Source organism: Oreochromis aureus, linkage group 18, assembly GCF_013358895.1.
Source record: "Oreochromis aureus strain Israel breed Guangdong linkage group 18, ZZ_aureus, whole genome shotgun sequence".
Lineage (NCBI taxonomy): Eukaryota > Metazoa > Chordata > Actinopteri > Cichliformes > Cichlidae > Oreochromis > Oreochromis aureus.
The window spans coordinates 8,190,342-8,209,001 of record NC_052959.1 but is presented as its reverse complement, the minus strand read 5'-3'; the positions used below and the strand labels follow the sequence as shown (position 1 = coordinate 8,209,001).

General features: G+C 41.6%; 2 protein-coding genes across 4 annotated transcripts in view; one reads left to right on the top strand and one right to left on the bottom strand.

Moving 5' to 3' along the window:
• LOC116335247 (abl interactor 1-like) overlaps window positions 1-4,352 on the top strand; it is a 22,899-nt gene extending 18,547 nt beyond the window's left edge. For 2 of the 3 annotated variants that reach the window (XM_031758889.2, XM_031758888.2), the window contains 2 exons: window positions 1,403-1,588; window positions 1,670-4,352. In XM_031758889.2, coding sequence (XP_031614749.1) covers window positions 1,403-1,588; window positions 1,670-1,845 — 362 coding nt within the window. In that variant the 3' untranslated portion in view covers window positions 1,846-4,352. The remainder of the gene's footprint in view (window positions 1-1,402; window positions 1,589-1,669) is intronic. The other variant, XM_039602108.1, reaches the window with a different exon arrangement.
• On the bottom strand, window positions 4,101-18,660 carry LOC116335248 (amyloid beta A4 precursor protein-binding family B member 1-interacting protein-like). The gene is made up of 13 exons (XM_031758890.2): window positions 18,531-18,660; window positions 14,710-14,769; window positions 13,245-13,332; window positions 12,533-12,744; window positions 12,369-12,440; window positions 12,124-12,283; window positions 11,615-11,736; window positions 11,445-11,519; window positions 11,216-11,359; window positions 8,853-8,963; window positions 7,403-7,501; window positions 7,050-7,134; window positions 4,101-4,624 (listed from the first exon to the last, which is right to left on the bottom strand). The coding sequence occupies exons 1-13, from the start codon at window positions 18,558-18,560 to the stop codon at window positions 4,494-4,496; spliced, it is 1,389 nt and encodes a 462-aa protein (XP_031614750.1). The 5' UTR covers window positions 18,561-18,660; the 3' UTR covers window positions 4,101-4,493.

Sequence of the window (18,660 nt, the reverse complement as noted above, 5' to 3'; positions counted from 1 at the left end):
AAACGAGTGAGTTCTCGTGAGAAAATGCCACAAAGAGAAGCACTTTAATACTAGGAAAAAAACCAAATAAACGGGGACCAGTACAAGTGCCTCTTAATGTTTTTTTAATGGGAATGGTCTTGCTCTGTCTTTGCCTGAACTATATTGTGTTACTGAAAGCCTAATGTATATTGTGTTTATACAAGGGGAAATAAAACCAAAGTCAGCTATTGTTTTATAGCGAAGTGTTTTCAGCTGTTAACAGCTCCAAAGTGAGTTGTTGGACCTGTTGTAAAAAAGGTTATGCAGGCAGATTGGAGAGTTGCATTAATTTCAGTCCCCTGTGCCAGTTCTTTAATTCAAGAGCAAGCTTATGAATTAGATAAGATGTGCAGTTTCTCTTTAATCACTGGGCTCGAGACTACAAAGCTGCAGGGAGACCTGCTCCAAGAGGACTTTCGTAGCACGAGAACTCATTTGGTTAAAAGACTGAAAAAAGTCGTGGCTTTTAAAATCACACCAGTCCGCCCATTTTATCACGTCATATTCATGTGAAATATGCGCTTGAGAAGTGCCGCTGTTCACTTCTCACTAGACGAATTTAAAAATGCAAATCATACAGTGTTACAGTACGTGTGCGACTGCATAACATAGCTACTAAATTAATGCTGTCTTTTAAAAAAAGAAGAAAACACATTCAGGTGTGGTTAAGCTCCACCTTTACTTAAACAACGACAGGATAAACTGAAGAACATGGCTGGTAGTTGTAGTACTAGAAGCATTAATAAATAGAAAGACTACAACGGCTACTGAGGACAAGTGATCATGTCTTTGGTAATGTGTCCAGGAAAGTTTAGCATCCTCTGAGAGATTTCACATTCACAGAAGTGACACAGAGTGGCTGTTTTATAATGTTAACTGAATATTTCGGGAACTTTAAACAGCCACTTGTAGTGCAGTAAATGTATTGATGTTTCAAGTTTATAATAATAATAATAAATGATTAGTAAGTAAATGAGTGCCACAGGGACTTGGATCAGTGCTAGTATCAACTGATGCTGCAGGATCAGTGTCCAATTAAAAACTAAAGGAACCCACAGCTGCCCTCTAGTGAGCAGTTAAATCACTGAACATTTAATATGTGTACACAGTTAGAAGACTTGGAATGATTTAGATCATAGTTGCTTGATAATTATATATGTTAAAATAAATATAAGAAACGGTGCATGGTGCATACTAGTCTCTCTGACCTGACCAGGCCATAACAGTAACATGTTGAAAAAATATATAGGATTTTGAGAGATGAACACTATCACAGTGCAAGAGAACATTTTGAAATATCCCCAGACTGAGAGATCTGAACACACTCCTTCCTCATTATTTCTTTAATGCCTTATCACCTCTGCTTCCTGCCGTGCTTTAGTAACAGACAGCCCAGCCCCACCTCCTCCACCTCCCCCAGAGGACATTGGTGTCTTTGAAGAGCCAGCTCCTCCTCCTCCACCTCCACCTGTAGACTACGAGGAAGAGGAGGCCGCGGTGGTTCAATACAGCGATCCCTATGCTGATGGAGACCCCCAGTGGGCTCCCAAGAATTACTTAGAGAAAGGTTAGTACCCCGAGTTAGTCATTGTATTTAGACTTTCACCAGTGCAATGAGCCATTTTACTGTTTTTTTCATTTTCCACAGTTGTGGCCATCTACGACTACACCAAGGACAAGGAGGACGAGCTGTCCTTCATGGAAGGGGCCATCATCTACATAATCAAGAAGAACGACGATGGCTGGTTCGAAGGCGTCTGCAACGGCGTCACTGGACTCTTCCCTGGAAACTATGTTGAGTCGATCATGCACTATGCTGACTAAAGAAAACAAACAAACAAAAAAAAACACGTGATGGCGCTGCAGAGGTAATCCGTGAAGATGTACAGACGTATGCAGCGCAGCGATAGCAGTTCATACAGCTCCCGTTTTGAATGAAGTGCCATGGTGAATTAATAAGTAGTTTTCTTCTTTTGCAGGGAGAGGAAAGGGTTTGATCTGCCCTATTAAAAAATAAATAAATAAATAAATAAGATGCCGCACAAAGTAGGAGGGTGTTGAAGCTTTGCAAGGCCTGTGTTTGGAAATAAAGGCCTTTTTTTCCCACCACTGTCACATGGTAGGGCTCATCAAACAGCAACATTTTGCCTCACGACAAAATGACGTACATTAATAACAACTTCAGTGGTTACAGAGTAAATCTAGATGTAGTGTTGAGACCAAATTTTTTTTTTTTGTTTGCTTTTTCCGAGTATGCAGTACATCCAGAAGTTGACGCACTGCTACAGTTTTACCGAGACAGTGTAACGTCTTTATGGTAAAGTGCTGCACACTTTTTCCTACTCGTTTATTTGTACTGTAGACCATCAGACCAGCTCTTTCCTCCCTTTTGAAAAACAACGCTCTTACGTTATCAGAGACCTGAAAAGGACAAACGAACGTCATCAAGTGCATTAGGACACAGCTGAATGTTCCGTGCCGTTGACGTCCAAATCACACAAGGTGTTTAAAAAAATATATTAAGGAGGATAATGGCCAGATGGAGCTGTGTATTCAGTATGCTCTCTGCTGTCAAAAAAAGGGGTGGGGGTTAAAGTGAGTGTATAGACTGATCACAAAAAAAACAGTTTCTTCTTTCTGATGGAGTCTTTCTGCTCTCTAACTTGTATATAAACTGTAATGTGAGAAGCTGCCAGTACAGTACATTTGTCAGTGTGTTTCACCAGTGTTTCCATTCATTGGGTGGGGGGAAAGGTGTGGTGCCAAGAGTGGATGTTTTGCAATTTTTTTTTTTTTTTTTACTTTATTTTTACTTGAAAATTAATTTTATTCATCACCCACAGTGCCATTTTAACTTGATTCAGGCAAAGTGGTTGTGTACAGGCATTTATTTTTCTACGTTAGGTCACAACTATATCGTCTTGATCGCCGTCACTGTATTTGTCGATGCTGTCCAGCTACTGTAGCAGAGCGCTCACGTGCTTGCCGCTTCGTGACGCGAAGCAGAGGAAGGACTAAGTCGTGTGGCTTTTTTGTTTTTTTTCATGTTGTTTCCATTGTGCACTGATTAGTTAGCGGTAACTGTGATGACTTTTAATTCCATCATGGCTTTTATCACAAACACAAGCGTTGCCATCTCCGAAGTATCGACTAACCTTTAGGCGTTGTTTGTTCTTTCAGTGGTTGCTGGTGTGGTGCTTTACATTGGTGCTTAATAACCATAATCACCAACCCAAACAACCTCAAGTCCAAGACTCCTCCCACACAGAAATGTAACAAAGGACTTTTAGTCTCGTTATCGATCATTTTGATTGTAATCCTCGGCCACTTTTGTGTTTGTAGTGAATGTAGGTGACTCGGCGATGGTGATGTGCTTCAGGTGGAGTCACTTTATATCTTTTTGTCCGTTCTGTGCTACACACGAATGACACCTGCTACCTGCAGTGAAGGAAGGAATCTCAATCTTTAGGTCTTAAAAGTTCCGATTTGTCCTACGAAATAAGGCGGAGTGATTGTTGGTGCAAACTCACTCTCAAATATCATTCAATATAATGCCTGTCTCAGAATATATGTTTGTAACAAGTCATATGAACATAATCACGTGTACTTTAGAATAATAGGGGCATTGAACTTTTATTTTGAAAGGGAAGATTTTCAAGGTTTTTAGGCAGAATATGACTCATTCATATCGACAGTATTCATAAAGCATGGAAGTATCTAAACGTCATTACAGTGAATGATTCGTCACTACATCCCTTTCTTGATTGTATTTATTCCATCATGAGGTCATTTTGTTTTGTGAGGACTTTTTCTACCTGATGTATTTCTAGCTCTGCATTCAGCTTCTTTTTATGTCTGAGACTGCTGAGGAAGGATTCGCTAGCAGTTGGTATGTAAATGATTTATTTATACTTACTTTTTTCATAGAGTAATCATGAGACAACCACCGATGTGCAAAACTTTGTAATGTTTACCACTTAACGTCTCTAGCATTTCAGGGCATCACAGGTCAAGGCGCCTTTCTTTGATGTGCGTTTTCTTATGATCATATGTGGAAATGAAAAGAAAAACAAACAAAAAAACATCCGAAACTTTAATGTTCATTGGAGCAGAATCCGATATTTGTCTTCTCCTCTCAGTTTGTACATAGGATGTGTTCATTGAAATTTATGTACAGCCTTTTTTGTAATAAACAGCTCGATGAAACAAATGACAGCACTGTGAGTTTTGTGCCAATGAGCTGTCTCAAAAGATGGAAACAATCTGCAGCATACTGTAAACATGCTGTCTACTGTATGTTTGTGCCCCCAAATAAAAACCACAAATAAATATAGATTTGTGAATAAATAACTTTCAAAACATGCGCTTATATCTTACCACTGCTATGTGTTTATGTGTAACTGCAGCCTCATTTTAGGAGAAACTGGCTAAATCGAGGCTGTCTGAGATTAATTTGCGATGTACACAAAGTCTCAAAGGGATGTACGTTCTGGAGGGGGAGGAGGGATGAAGTCGGGTGGTGGCTCATATTCGTAGTCTTCGGCGTGGTTTGCGGTTTTGGGTGCTGATAGACTCGGCTGAGGGGTGTGACCACTGGATTTTTCTGTAAAGACACATAAGAATGAAATTAAGAAATCTTGAGTTTCAGATTAAAATAATCAGGACTTTATGCAGAAAATAACATAATACAAAGATGATACAAAGAAACTGTTCAAAAAATCAATAAAACAGGTAACACACACATCGGGTCTTGATGAATGAAATATTCAGGGTGAAAATCTTTGCTGATTTAGATTGTTTAATTCATTGAGAACTAAAATAACACAAACACATTCAAGTTCAAAACTGAAATCACAGTCTATGGCGTTTATGGCCCCTGTGTAGCTGCAACCAGTCCCAACAGCCTCTGGGCACGATTCTGGTCAGGAATCGGATCGTGTCCTGCTGGATCTCTTCACAGACCTGGATCAGGATATCAATGAGCTCCTGGACAAGTCGCTGTTTGGCAGTGTTGGATTCACCAAAGTTGGATTCAAGTCTGGTGAAGGTGAGGGCCAGTCAATGGGCAATCAGCGCCTTCGACATCCAGGCACTGCTTACACACTTGGGCTGCATGAGCCGGAACAAGCCCGGAAACAGGAGGAACCCAGTCCTCACAGCATGAACAAAATGTCTAATGATAGGCTGGAAGATTTCATCCCAATTCACAACAGTCAGGGTGGTATTCATTATTCAACATGACACTGCCAAACTGGCACACTGAATAATGTTGAAGGCAGCATAAAATCTGACTATTTGATGCCTGTGACATGAACCTGCTTTCATTTGTAAAGACAACAGTGCCAGTGGTGGACCTGCCAGTTAAGCTGCACAGTTCTGGGCTGTGAGTACAGGTCCTACTAAATGATGTGGGGTCCTCATGACACCATCACAAAGTTAGATTCTAACAATTTGGTCAGAAACACAAACAGTAGGCTGTTGGACGTCATTTGATGTTCCTCTATGCACAGAGGAGCAGATACTGGTTGTGCTGGCCTTCTATGGCCCTGTCCAACTCTTTTTATGTAATAGGCTCCAGCCCCCCCACGACCCTAAAAAGGATAAGCAAATGGATGGATATTTGGGGATTTTGTTATCCGTAGTACATAATGTCATGATTCAGGGAATCACGGCCAATAAAAATGTTTTTCAGGCCCTCAGGCAGCACTGGGGGCCTGAGCTTTAAAAACAGACATGATTGTGTGTTGCAGGAACACCTCTGAAAACCATTCATTGTAGCATCCAACGATCGAAGTTGAAACTCAACCATGCAATGAAACACACCTATATAAACAAGATCCAGAAAGAGCCCCTGCCTTCTCCAGGTCCAAACTCATTTAAAGTGGAAAACTTTCCAGTGCTAACCTCTGGGCTAAATTGCTGGTATGAGTAGCACAAAAATTATTTTACAGGTAGAGGCCAATGACATTTTTCACTAGTTTTGAATTTGGCTAGAGTCAGTGTCACTGCTGGTAGCATGAGGCAATATCTGGACCCTACAAAGGTTACACAGGTAGTTCAAATCCTCCAGGATGGCACATCAATGCTTGCCATTACCAGAAGGTTTGCTGTATCTTCCAGTACAGTCTCAAGAGCATGGATGAGACTCCAGGAGACAGGCAGTTACTCTAGGAGAGCTGAACAGGGCGGTAGGTCCTTAACAAATCAGCATGACCGTTATCTCCTCCTTTGTGCAAGCAGGGACAGCATGCATGGGCACTGCCAGAGTGCTCATGCATGCAGGCCACTGGCGTAATGGTGTCTGACTAAACAAGCAGGAACAGACTTCATGAGTGTGGCCTGAGGCCCCCATGTCGTCTAATGGACCCTGTACTCACCTCCCAGCACCATGGAGCCTGATTCACATTTCCTATACAATACAGAGGTGGTGGCTTACAACGGCACCTACAATGAAGTCTTGAGATCCTTTCCCAGGTGCTTCAACCCACATTAACATATTGCCTCAGGTGACCTCAGTTGGTCAGTGATTGGGTGGGGCAAAGTCTCACAATGGTTTCATTCTTAACCTGAGGTGACAGTAATGACCCAAGCCATTTTACACACCTTGGCTCATGTGATGATGTACATGATGATTAGAAGGTTAGCGGCCACCACCAAAGAAGACGGCCCCACTAGGGTTTAAACATCTGTCCATGTTTTGTTTTTAAAATTGAAGAAGCCTCTTGGATGCAAGGATGAATGTCTTCACAAGCTTAAAGATTTCCAGTTGCCTTATTTTAACAAACTCTTAGGACTATTATGACCTGGGTGGCTGAGAACCTACACAGTAAACATTTCCCTTTCCCAACTTCTTTTGAAACATTTTGCCACAAAGAACCGTTTTCACTCATAGTACACAGATTGTGTACTTCTGGAAACTTGCATGTCAAAATATCTGCATGTGATTCTAAGGGCAAGTAACATTAAGGAGAATCAGCATGTCCATTATTCTAACATAGTTATATCTTAGTACAGACACTGAAACTTACCTTTATGTGCAGCAGACTGAAGGATTTTCGTAGGAGAAGCTCTCTTCATCGCTGCCTGGTAGTTTTTATACAGGGCAGTTCCATACTGAACACACACAGAGGACACAGTGACATATATATACATATTTCTTCTATATGTATAAAAGAGGGCTGTGTTTGCATTGTCCATTCATTCACGCCGTGGCAGACATTTTTGGAGTCACATAATCACATGACACACCAAAAAGTAGTTTCTAAAAGGTGTACACTCCATCCATCAACCTGAATGAGTGGACAGTTTGAACACGAGCCGGGTTTTTAATTTCACTGTTTATGGTAAAGCGAGCTGTGCTACAGAGAGTGCTGAAGCTGACCTTGGCTATTCTGATGGAGTTGACCCAAAGCACCAGTGTTTTTTCGTCATCACAGCAAAGTAATTTGATGTAGGGAGAGTCTTTCTGGATGCATGGGTGCTGGGAAAGAGTGACAACAAAGAAAGCTTTTATGCCAACGAGGACGGCCAGTCATTTAGTATCACAGTCCACTTCATTGATGGGGAGAAAAGAGAAAGAAATGGTCAACAGGTATGCTTTCAGGTATCAGAAGCCTCTAAAACGCTGCATCCTACGTTACCCATAAGTCTAATTCTTTTAGCGACCTGGTAAAAGCCACCATCTTTCCAAACCTGCACATTTAAGCTCACAATTACAAATCCTGTGACATCATGCTGAGATCATTTTCTTAAGATGTCTTTCAGTGACACACAGAAATGTCCCACTGTTTTCCATGCGTAGGGAAGTGGTTCTCATTTATATCAAATTAAATGCTAGATTTTGGTGCTTCTGTAAAAATATATATTTGTAATCCACAAAAGCATCCAGCAGAGGGCAGGCCATGCCCAACTGTAACTACAGAGTGGGGCGTGAATAAGCACTGAAGGGTTAAATCAGAACCAAAACCTTTCATTTCTCTGCCACTGTCATTGTGGAAGTCTTACGCGTGACTAACACTACATCTACAGAGTGCACGTGATTGTCTGGTCAAATTCTAACAGCTGAGAAGAATCTGTTTAACATACTGAGAAACGACCCAAAAAACAGGAAACCAAGTTGTAACCACTGGTCAGTATGGGCAAAACCAACTGAGGTTTTGTTTTTCTAGTACCACTTCCTCACTTAACTGCATCATCTGAAAAAACCCATCTTGATCTGTTGTGCTGGAGTGCAGCTGTATGCTGAGTGCATCCGGTATCATTTAACTGTGGTCACTTTGGTTGGTGTGATATTTGAAACACATGTTAATGGAGAACAATATGAGTCAGTATGAGTCTTAAGCGTACAGCTGAGTAGCCCTGAGATATAAACTTACATGGTCTTCAAATAGTACTACCTCAGGTCTGCACTTTGCACCACTCCATGTTTAGACCTGCCCCCGAACTGAATTAAAATAAGTGATAAAAACCAAACCACGATCTTCTCGTTGCACTCTGCACTTCTGGTCACTGGTCTGTTTTATTCGTGCATGTTCAGGAAGCCTTCAGGGTGCTTAAAACAGATCGGACTACTTGAACTAATGAGAATGGATGCATCTCAGACTTAAAAATGGTAACTCAGGCAATTTTTCTTATAAGTATGCAAGTGTCTTTACAGTGTGACTTTACAAAGAAGGGTCCCAAGTAAACAGCTGATCTTGTTTACAGCGGTTTTGTTGTTGTGTGATTGCAACATCAGCCTATGGTTAGAAAAAAGCATGACGAAATAGAAAAGTTGCGTAAAGGGCTTCTTGATGCCATCGCCAGTTTAAGATTCAAGCTGCTGAGCTGACCTTTAGCATGAAGCAGAAGTTGGTGGGAGCTCTGTACTTCTGTTTGTAGTTCTTGGTCATATAGATGTTGATTTTTTCAAAATGGACAAAGCAGGCGAGATCAGTGGAAGACTGGAATATAGAAAACAACAGGATATTATGACACTATGGCAGATAGATACATAGAACAGAAGCTCAGACATTGGCTTCTGTATAAAATAACAAAATGTCTGTGATTTTGTCTCATTGTTTAGCAGCGCTTGTGGTAGGTATTAACATCAAGGCAGATGGCCTTTGATGCAAATCCACGAGTTCACACTTACGCTCAGTACCATGGAAATTATACTGTTTATCTCTGTTAATTTCCCTTTTTTAAATTTGAATGTTCAACACATCATGTTCACACATTAAACCCCAGTTGTCAAAAGATGTTGATCTTCAGCTGAAACTTCAAAGTCTCACTTCTTGGAACTGTAGGTGACCAACGGATGACGGCGCCGTACTTTACTTCTTCTTTTTGCTTTTATTCTCATGTAGACATATAAGACACACATGTCTGCTCCATCCATGTCTCCTTGGCCTTAAATGGTTGCTTTTAAGTCTGTGATTTGCACATCTGCCTCACAGTTTCCCCTGTTGCAAATTCTTTCACTCGGACGATTTTTGGTGTCAAGCCTGGACGGGCGGTGTTTGTCTGCTCCGTCTTTAGTGACAAAGACGACATGTTTCCCTTTAGCGTCGGCGAGGCAGCAAATCAAATTGTCCATCTTCATTTCTCTAGCTCTTCCTTGTGTCTTTCCAGCTCTGTGATGCTTGACCGCTCAGATGGATGCCATTATGCACTTCACACGCAGGCGAAATATTCTTGGATCGTTGTTTATTGGCTGCTCTCATACTTGTTTTAACAATTCGATTCAGTTCAAGTTTAGTTATATAGCACAAAATCTCAACTACAGTTGCCTCAAGGTGCTTTCTGTTGTAAGGTGAAGACCCTACAGTAATACAGGGAAAAATGAGCAAGCACTTGGTGACAGTGGGAAGGAAAAACTCAGTTTTGACCAACATGTTCAGTTTTACATGTTTACGATCAGCAGTCCTTCTGTAAAGCTGAATAAATGAGAAGTGAACTGCCTGGGACTAAATCAGGTGAAAAACATTTTACTAAAGCGGTACATTAGCAAGATTCTGATGATGTTTGTTAGTCAACTCAATTGCTGTATGTGTGTAGAAGTTATCTAAATACGACTGCTACATCGTACGTGACATGCAGTAGCAGTGAACTGAAATATGCACCTGAACTGTTGTTAAAAAAAGAAGGCAGGGCTGCGTCATCACTAAGATGGTTTTGTTTTTAGTAAAAACACATGAGATAAAATTAGACCATAGGCGTGCACTACAGCAACTCTTATTTCCAGTCAGAAAGACACTCCTTTATCTGCCTGCTTTGCTGGGTGTTTGGCTGCTTTTCTGTTCATGACCACTTTCCCACGCTGTCGATCTCAATACTGACATCATAACTCTAGTCCAATCATCTTCTTGCCTGCCTTCTTTGAGCCAATAAGCCCCCAAGTGATCTCTCCTCATTGAACTGGCTTTTACATTTTAGTAATAAACAGTAAAACGTCTATGACTAAGGGTCTTCTGCTTACAACATGATGTGCCTAAAAAGCTGCATTCTGTCTGAAGGCCACCAGATGGCGACAGACGTGTTTGCAAAAAGTCCTGGGAAACAGCTTTCTGACTTGACCTCTATAAACACTCCTGCTGAGCTCATGGTTCATCATTTTGGGTCATGCTGAATAAAAAATGAAGTCTATTTTGTAAATCTTGATCATATTATATTTCATAATGAAGGACTAACTGTGGAATGAAACCACTTGCAAACTGGTTAACGACTTGTTGCTAGTTAGCAAGCAATGGTGGCGTGGTGGTTGCCTCATAGCAACAGTGCTGGGTGGGCTGGGTTCAAATCTACCATCTGTGTGGATGTGTGTCTTTGAGCTGTGGGGTTAGGTTAACTGGTGACTGTCTCTCTGTGCTGGCCCTGCGACAGACTGGCCTATCCTGTCCCAGGATACTGATGGTAGCTGGGGATAGGCTACAGCCCTGGTGACTGTGAATTGGAAGATTTATACACAACATACATACAACAAAAAGTTATATGTGCTGGAATTCAGTGCAACTACCACAGTATCTACATGTAGCTTAAATATTTACAGCAGTTTAGGTTTGAAACAGGCCCCATTGAGATCAGCTTCACCTAAAGCCTAGCAGCAGAAAACAGCTAGCTTGGTGTAAGCTGTAGACATGATTTTGCTCCCTCAGGTTGCTAAACCTGTTTTCTTTTAAGCAGCAATACAAATAGAAACTTTGATTTGCTATACCTTTGTTTTTCCTTTGGGCACATAGTAGATGCCCGAAGCCCTGAGCACAAAGTAGCGCGGTTTCCAAACCTTCTTCCCATCTTCTTTGAGGTAAAGTGTGCCCTCTAGGTCGGGAACGATCAAAGTCGAACCCCCGAAATTCTCCTGCAGCATCAGAGGAATGGCATGAAATGCAAAACTGAAACGTGACACCATCAATGAGATGCAAAAATGTGGCACTGTGACTGACCTTGACAAGGATATCTTTAGCCTGCTGGTTAATCGCACTCAATGCTGCCTTTTCCTTTTTCCACATGTAAAATATCTTCACGAGATGAGAAAAGCACAATTTACTGACTGAGCATTATGACATAATCACACTTCACCAAGAAGCAGGTGCTCTGTTACTATATTGCTCACCTGAGGGTCTGTGAACATCACGTACTTTTGTGGTCTTGGCAAAAAGTAGATTTTGTTTTCACTGTGCCGAGTCCAAGTAGACAGCGGTTCCACCAAATATTCATGATCCTCAAAGGTTCTTTCTGAAATAATGGACAAACAAAGCAAATTAGGGATGGAGACGCCACAAAAAACCTTTGGGAAGTGTGAAATGTGTGCTCAGTTCAAGTGAATTCAGTCTTATTTCTATAGCACAAAATTACAACAACAGGTGTCTCAAGGTGTTTTATATAGTAAGGTAGAGACCCTAGAATAATACAGACAAAACCTCAACAATTACACAATATCCTTGTGAGCAAGCACTTGGCGACAGTGGGAAGGAAAAACTCCCATTTTTAACAGGCACAAACATCCAGCAGAACCAGGCTTAGCAGCCACCTGCTGCAACCAGTTGGGAGTGAGGGGAGGAAGACTCCTCTGTTATTTTGACTGCCTGTCATCATGTTTATGTGTGTGTGTCTTTATCTCACCAATCAGCAGTTCGGGGTTGGTCTCACACAGACTCCAGACAGTGCTGCAGTCACAGTGCGTCTTCTCAAACAGTTTATCCAAGACCTCTCGCACCGATTGCCTCTCATCCACCATCAGCGTCTTGGAGCTGCCGTCACTCATGAGCACCTTCACAATCAACTGAGAGAGGCACAGTTACTTTAACTCAAGATTAAATGCAAGCTTCAATGAGACACACACACACACACAAATCTGCTGATCTTACCTTCCTCATTTTGGCTTCTTTCAGCTTCTCTAGAGCTAGTTTTATTTTCTCTGCTTTTGTTTGGGGTTCTCTCTGGAAACAAAGAAGAACGTTATCTCTTTTGTCCCCCCATGTCCAGAAAATCCTAACTTTACATTTTCTCTCAGTGCAAAACTTTGGTTTACCGTTTGCATGTCCCCACAGGATACATCTGTGCCTGGTGGGGGAGGAAGGGCAGTGGCTGGCTCATGTTTCTGAGTCGTTGCGGGTGGTGCAGTTTGATCATTTGTACCGACGATGTTTGGTTCAGAAGTAAGGGGTTCCTGCGCGGCTGACTTTGATTCCAGGTCAGCCATTAGAGCATCCAGATCATTGTCTTCTAGTTCATTAAGAGACTCTGTAAGGAGATATGTGGGTTTAACTATGACCTCAAGAGGGTAAGTTGGAGAATCATGGACGTAAAGCTGATTAGTTCAAAACTTGAACTGGCAAGACACATCTATTGAGAAAAAATGAACGAGCAGCATATTCCAGTGGGAATACTAGGGAATCCTGGGAAACTAGGAGCCATACAGTGTCCTGTATCCCCCTCCCACTAAAACACAGTTTGCTTTCGGTTGTTTCAAACTGCTGATATGCCTTCGTTGCACCTCGGCCATGAAAAGCTCATCAGGTACCACAGATGCATCCATTAAAACTCTCCACAAGGTCAAGTCTCAGTCACCTTGCCCTCAAGGTCAAGTTCATAGGTCAAGTTTTCTGAAAAGCTTGGTTAATGTGATAACTCAAGAAGGAATTCACCTTGGATTTTGAAATTAATGCGATAGCATCTACTTGGAGGCTGAGGGGGAGTGATTTTCTCCTGTGAAACAGAGCGTCATCTGCATGACTACTCACCATTCAGGTCGTTGAAGCCAATGGAGAAGGTTTTTTCTGTCTGGGCGGCAGAATCCGCTTCTGGTGAGTCACCTTCAGTCTTCAGACTCTGCAGGGACATAACAGCAAATCAGCATCATCAGAGCCCCTCCTGCCATCCCCACAGCCATGAATTACAGTTGCATGTCATGAAAAACACATATTGTATGATCCCAGAGGTCGTGTTTTTGGAAGGAAGCAACAGTTCATAGTTTGAGGTGGCACTTTAAATCGAAACCCCCTGTGTCCTCAAAATACTCTGAACTGCTGTCTTTTGGTAACTTGTTTCCCTGAACTTCATCACGCTCTGTCTCCGAGCTAAATCAGTAACAAAAAACACATTGCGCTCAGTGTTTGCAGGGGACAATAAATCACAAGTGTGTTTGTTAAGATAGAGTGATTCATCACAATGTTACATATAATCACTGATTTATAATTGGGCCTTCCGAACTAAGGAAATGGCTCTGATATTTCAGTGTCCCCACCATTAAAAAACTTGCTGTCAAGAAACAGACTCAAACTGTATGATTTTAATTGTTAACATGCTCTGTCTCTGCAGGCTCACTCATATTCTATAAACAACCCGGGCAGAAAACCTGCAAACAAAATGATGCCTCCGAGCGGGCTGTTCCACCCTGCTGACTGTGCCTAATAACACATTTGGCCATACTGGAGCTGCTCCGTAAATGACACCTCCAAGCCTCTTTAGATCAGACCTTTTTATCCTTTCCTTTTAAAAATTTTTTCCAGCTCCGAGGCAGTAAAGCATAGAGAACCAACCCAATCAAGGCAATAAGTGGAATCATTTAAATCCTTTTGTTTCTAAGAGCCTCTGGGGGTTGACGCTTAACTCTAAATGCTTCTCTCGCGAATTCTCCTAATAGTCTTTGGAATGGTGTTTATCACTGTGATGACTTTCCAAAGAGGATGCAAGTCAGAGTGACAAATGGAGCCTTTCTGATAAGCATGATGTAATACTGAACATAGATTGATTCCATTCTCAGGGCCGTGCTCGTTTGCAGCTTACATGCAGGGGTTGGAAATTGACACTAGCACGCCAAGTCTCAGACCCAGGCTTCAATCAGTTATGAGTGTATAACGTGTTTCTTGGCGAGCTGCAGTTATGTGATGAGCAGCTTATGTGTGCTTAAGGAAATCTGCGGCCATCGCCCACAGTCCAATCCACAGACGATGACTTCACATGTCAGCATTACAGTCGTCTTTAGGATGCCCGTTGCAAAAACAATTATGACTAAAACACTGAGTTGATTATTCACTTTCATTAACCTGTTCCTGCCTCAAAAGAATGGCATCTTGCACAGTGTCAACATGGAGCACTATTTACACATTTTCCAATCCTTTACAGGGATTACCATACACCTTAAATGTTCATCAGCTTACAGCATCACAATCAAATCAAAAACCAAAAAAAGAAAAGAAAACTCACCTGCGAGAGATGATCCATCTCTCCGAGCAGGTGAGTGAACATGGCGTCTATGTCGTCCATCTGCAAACGGTAGAACGAGGAATTCAGATTTTTTAGGAGCAGTTTAGGGGGACAGAATAATGCAAGATGCAGAAAATAAAGTAGATAATGGTGAACCGCCCTGTAGGAGGCACTAGGAAGTGAAAACTTTGGGCGATTTCAGTTCGTTTTGTGATCAGTTTCGTGTTTGTTTTGTGTCAGTTCTGTTTGTGGAAAAACTGGGGTGTGCAGTCCGGCATAACAGCTGACATTTTTGTGGCAGGGCCCACACAACCAGTGAGCGTATGCGCACGCATGCACAGTTCTGGATGTGACAATCCCCACGGCAACAGGGGATAAACAAAATGCAAAGTGCAGCATCTATTTAGACAGACCAATCAAGATGTGATTGCTATTTCTAAATAAGGTCAGAAGCAATGATCCACTGTGTCATCTCGGTGACTTTACAAAGAGATGAAGCAGCAGTTTCCGTGCTGCTCTGGCTGCAAAGTTGCTTCAATTCATTGGACAGCAAACGTGGAGCTTGTGACCTTCCATTTTCAATCCAAGGTATAAATAAGTGTTCCCTTTAGTATGAGTGCACAGCATAGATACATTTCTTAAATAAGCTAAATAGTTTTCACCTCCTGTAGATGCCATCTGCGTAACTCTTTGTACAGTCTGTGATGGAAAGGCGATAGCTAAAACTCAGATGCTTTGTTTTCTTCGCACTAAATTGATCAGCCCTGCAAAAAGGCTTCATTGAGATCAAAGGTTTTCACCAGAGCAAATTTTCTGTGGAATTCAGTGTCTGGGTTTTTCCATATGGGGGCGGCATCTTGCCAGCTTTAGGTCTTGCATGTGGATCGGCTTGAAAAGCAAACTGAAGAATGAGCCCTCTGCTTCTTGCCAACTCTGCGAGACTGTTGCAATATGTGGTTATCAATACCAGTAGATGCACTTATTCTGAAAAGTCTCAGCAGCTTACCTTGACTCTGAAAGCTGCGCGTACAGCAAATATAGAGGTGGGGATGGTGGTAAGATTTAATATAGTCGTTTTATTTGAAGCGACTTGCCTCTTTTGTATATGCTAATTTATGAGCTCAGCAGGTGATACCCATTTCCTGATCTTCACACACATCATGTTTTTCTGCACTTTTACTATGACACATAAGCACATAACACTGCAGTCATACAACAGCCCTGCAAGTTTGCATCTATTACTAGCTTTTATTTTCTTTTTTTAGCTCTAATTTCAAAATGTGTGAGGTGGAAACTGTTTCCATTCTTTTTTGTACGTTGTTAAGTTTTGCTCTTGTTTGTACAACTGACTGTCTTTAACATTAGAAATGCAATCTGACCTGCCCATCTTAACATGCTAATGTATAGTTTTGCACCTGGTCCTATTCTGTGGATTTTATCTTTTGTTTTTTTTCCTTTCATCTAAGAACCCTACACTGGTTATAAAAGATGAACACCTGGGCCATTCAGAAACAATATCTTTACGTTAAGGACTTACGGGCAAACTTTACTATTTAGATTATTAGTGTTAATTTGTCATTTCTGTATTTTTTCTCATTTTAGCTGTGATTTGGCTCAATGAGTCACTATTAATACTGTTAGCTGTATAAAGTGTTTTACATTTACATAAAAAAAAAAAAAAATCTTATTTTTCCTGAGGAAATCTGCCTGCTCTGGCTGAAAATATTTGCGTGGACCAAAGAGGTGTTACAGGCTGTAAAATGTGATGTTTGTGCAATGTATGTATGGCCGGAAGGGTAAGACGGCGCTGGCACTGCTGGCAGCCTTAACCCAATTTCCCTCGGGATAAATAAAGGACGCTAAAGTGCCCCATAGGTCTAAAGAGTGCTGTCATTTTAAGTGAAACATTTCTTCACGTTTGTCATTAAAAGCAAGACTTTGTCCCCACTTTTCCTAATACTGGCTCTAGGTTCTATGTTTTGTAATATTTTGAAGTATTAAGTTTGAACAATGAAGTACCTTCAGGGCTATTTCAAATCTAAGTCACTTTCATCCAGCCTAAAAGACCTATTTCAACAATGAGATGTAAATGTATTCCCTGTATTGACAATTCAGTTCACTTCAGTTTTATTTATATAGCACCAGATTACAACAAGAGTCGCCTTAAGGCATTTTATATTGTAAGTTAAAAACGCTACAGAAATACAGAGAAAACGGCAACAATCAGACCTCCTATGAGCAAGCACTTGGCGAGAGTGGGAAGGAAAAACTCCTTTTTAACAGGAACAAACCTCCAGCAGAACCAGGCTCAGGGAGGGGCAGCCATCTGCCTCGACTGGTTGGGGGTGAGGGGAGGGAGACAGGACAAAAGACACACCAGTGGAAGACTGCCAGAGATTAATAATAAGTAATGATTACATGCAAAGTGTTATATAAAGACACAAAGAGTTAAAAGAGGTGAGTGAATTGCATCATGGGAAGCCCCCAGCAGCGTAGGTCTGATGCAGGGTAACTAAGGGAGGACGTTTTAAGCCTAGTTGTGATTATGGACATTGAGTAATAAAGTCGAGGTCAGTAATATAAATAAATGATGACCGCAGCAGACATCGGTTGGGCTGTTTAGCTTGGCCCTAATATATTGCAAACATTAAAGTTGCAGCTTAAAGTATAGAACATGCAGATTCTGTCCTGTGTGCACTGAGTCATACATGTTGTTTGAAACGTGTATAAACTGTCTGCCTGTATTTATTACTCTCTGCATTACTTGCGCATCCTCATGCGACAGATGCGCGTCCACTGTGCCATCTCTGTTGCTCAGTCTCATTCTGTGTTTACGCCGAGCAGTAAACAGACCATTAAAGCGAAACGGGGTAAAAGGGGAAGAGTGGAGCGGGATGTAGCTCACTAGGTATTGCTTCCACATGAAAGTGAAATTTTGGGATCGCTACAGCGAACTGTACCTCTGGACTTCTGCGTCACACATGTGAAACTCATTCCAATCCTCCATCTCCTTTGTCTCGCGTAACCTTTCGTTTAATTTTTCCCGATTAATTTCAACAAATGTGCATTTGTAGACTGCACTCATCAAAGCAAGCATCGCAAACACCACATTTGTTTATGAATTCCATGCTCTCATCAGGCATGTCACCGTGTTGCCTCTGCCTCCCGATGTGGTCTCACACATCAACAAAAACGAGGCAACGCCAAGAGACACGCAGGCGGCCGTGCCAAAGCCTGAGCACAAAAGGCGATTCATTGAGATGTACGTGCATGAAAGGAATCACAGTGCATTGCCTGCTGACAGTAAACCAACATGTTTTCTCTCTTCTTGCGGTCGAGAGCTTCTTGCTGTTTTCTAATTAGTTGCACAACCGTCCACTGGCTGCAGTGAGAGGGCGTGTGTTTGTCTTAAGCAAAGCTGATGTGACCGTTCAAGTATTTAACTCTTAAAAGAACCAACAGAAGGCAGAAATATGTGTATGCACAGTAAGCCAAAAGTTTTACATACTTCAGATGATTAGATTCTTATCCAAAGTCAGGCTGCAGTGTGACAACCAGCCCCAAATACAGCGAGAGCCAGAGCAACGAGAGCATCACTGATCTGATCTGGACTTACAGCTACATGAAACAACCAAAACTTAAATGCTGATTTAATCATGCTCATTTTGTTTAAGGCTATCCTGCATTACAGCACTGAACTGTTAACAGAGTAGTTCTGAATTTAGTAGTAGCATATTTTTTATTGTATTGATTTACTATGAAGTTCCAATCAACTTAAATACAAACTCTGTCTTTCATTAACATGTTTTTAGCATTCTTACCTTTTCTCTGTCTTTGACACATGGAAGCATCACAGAGTGAGTTTCATTGCTGCAACACCGACAGGTCAGTCTATATGTGAGCACTGGCACATGTGACTTTGTCTGCACTGCCTGATATGCTACAGATATT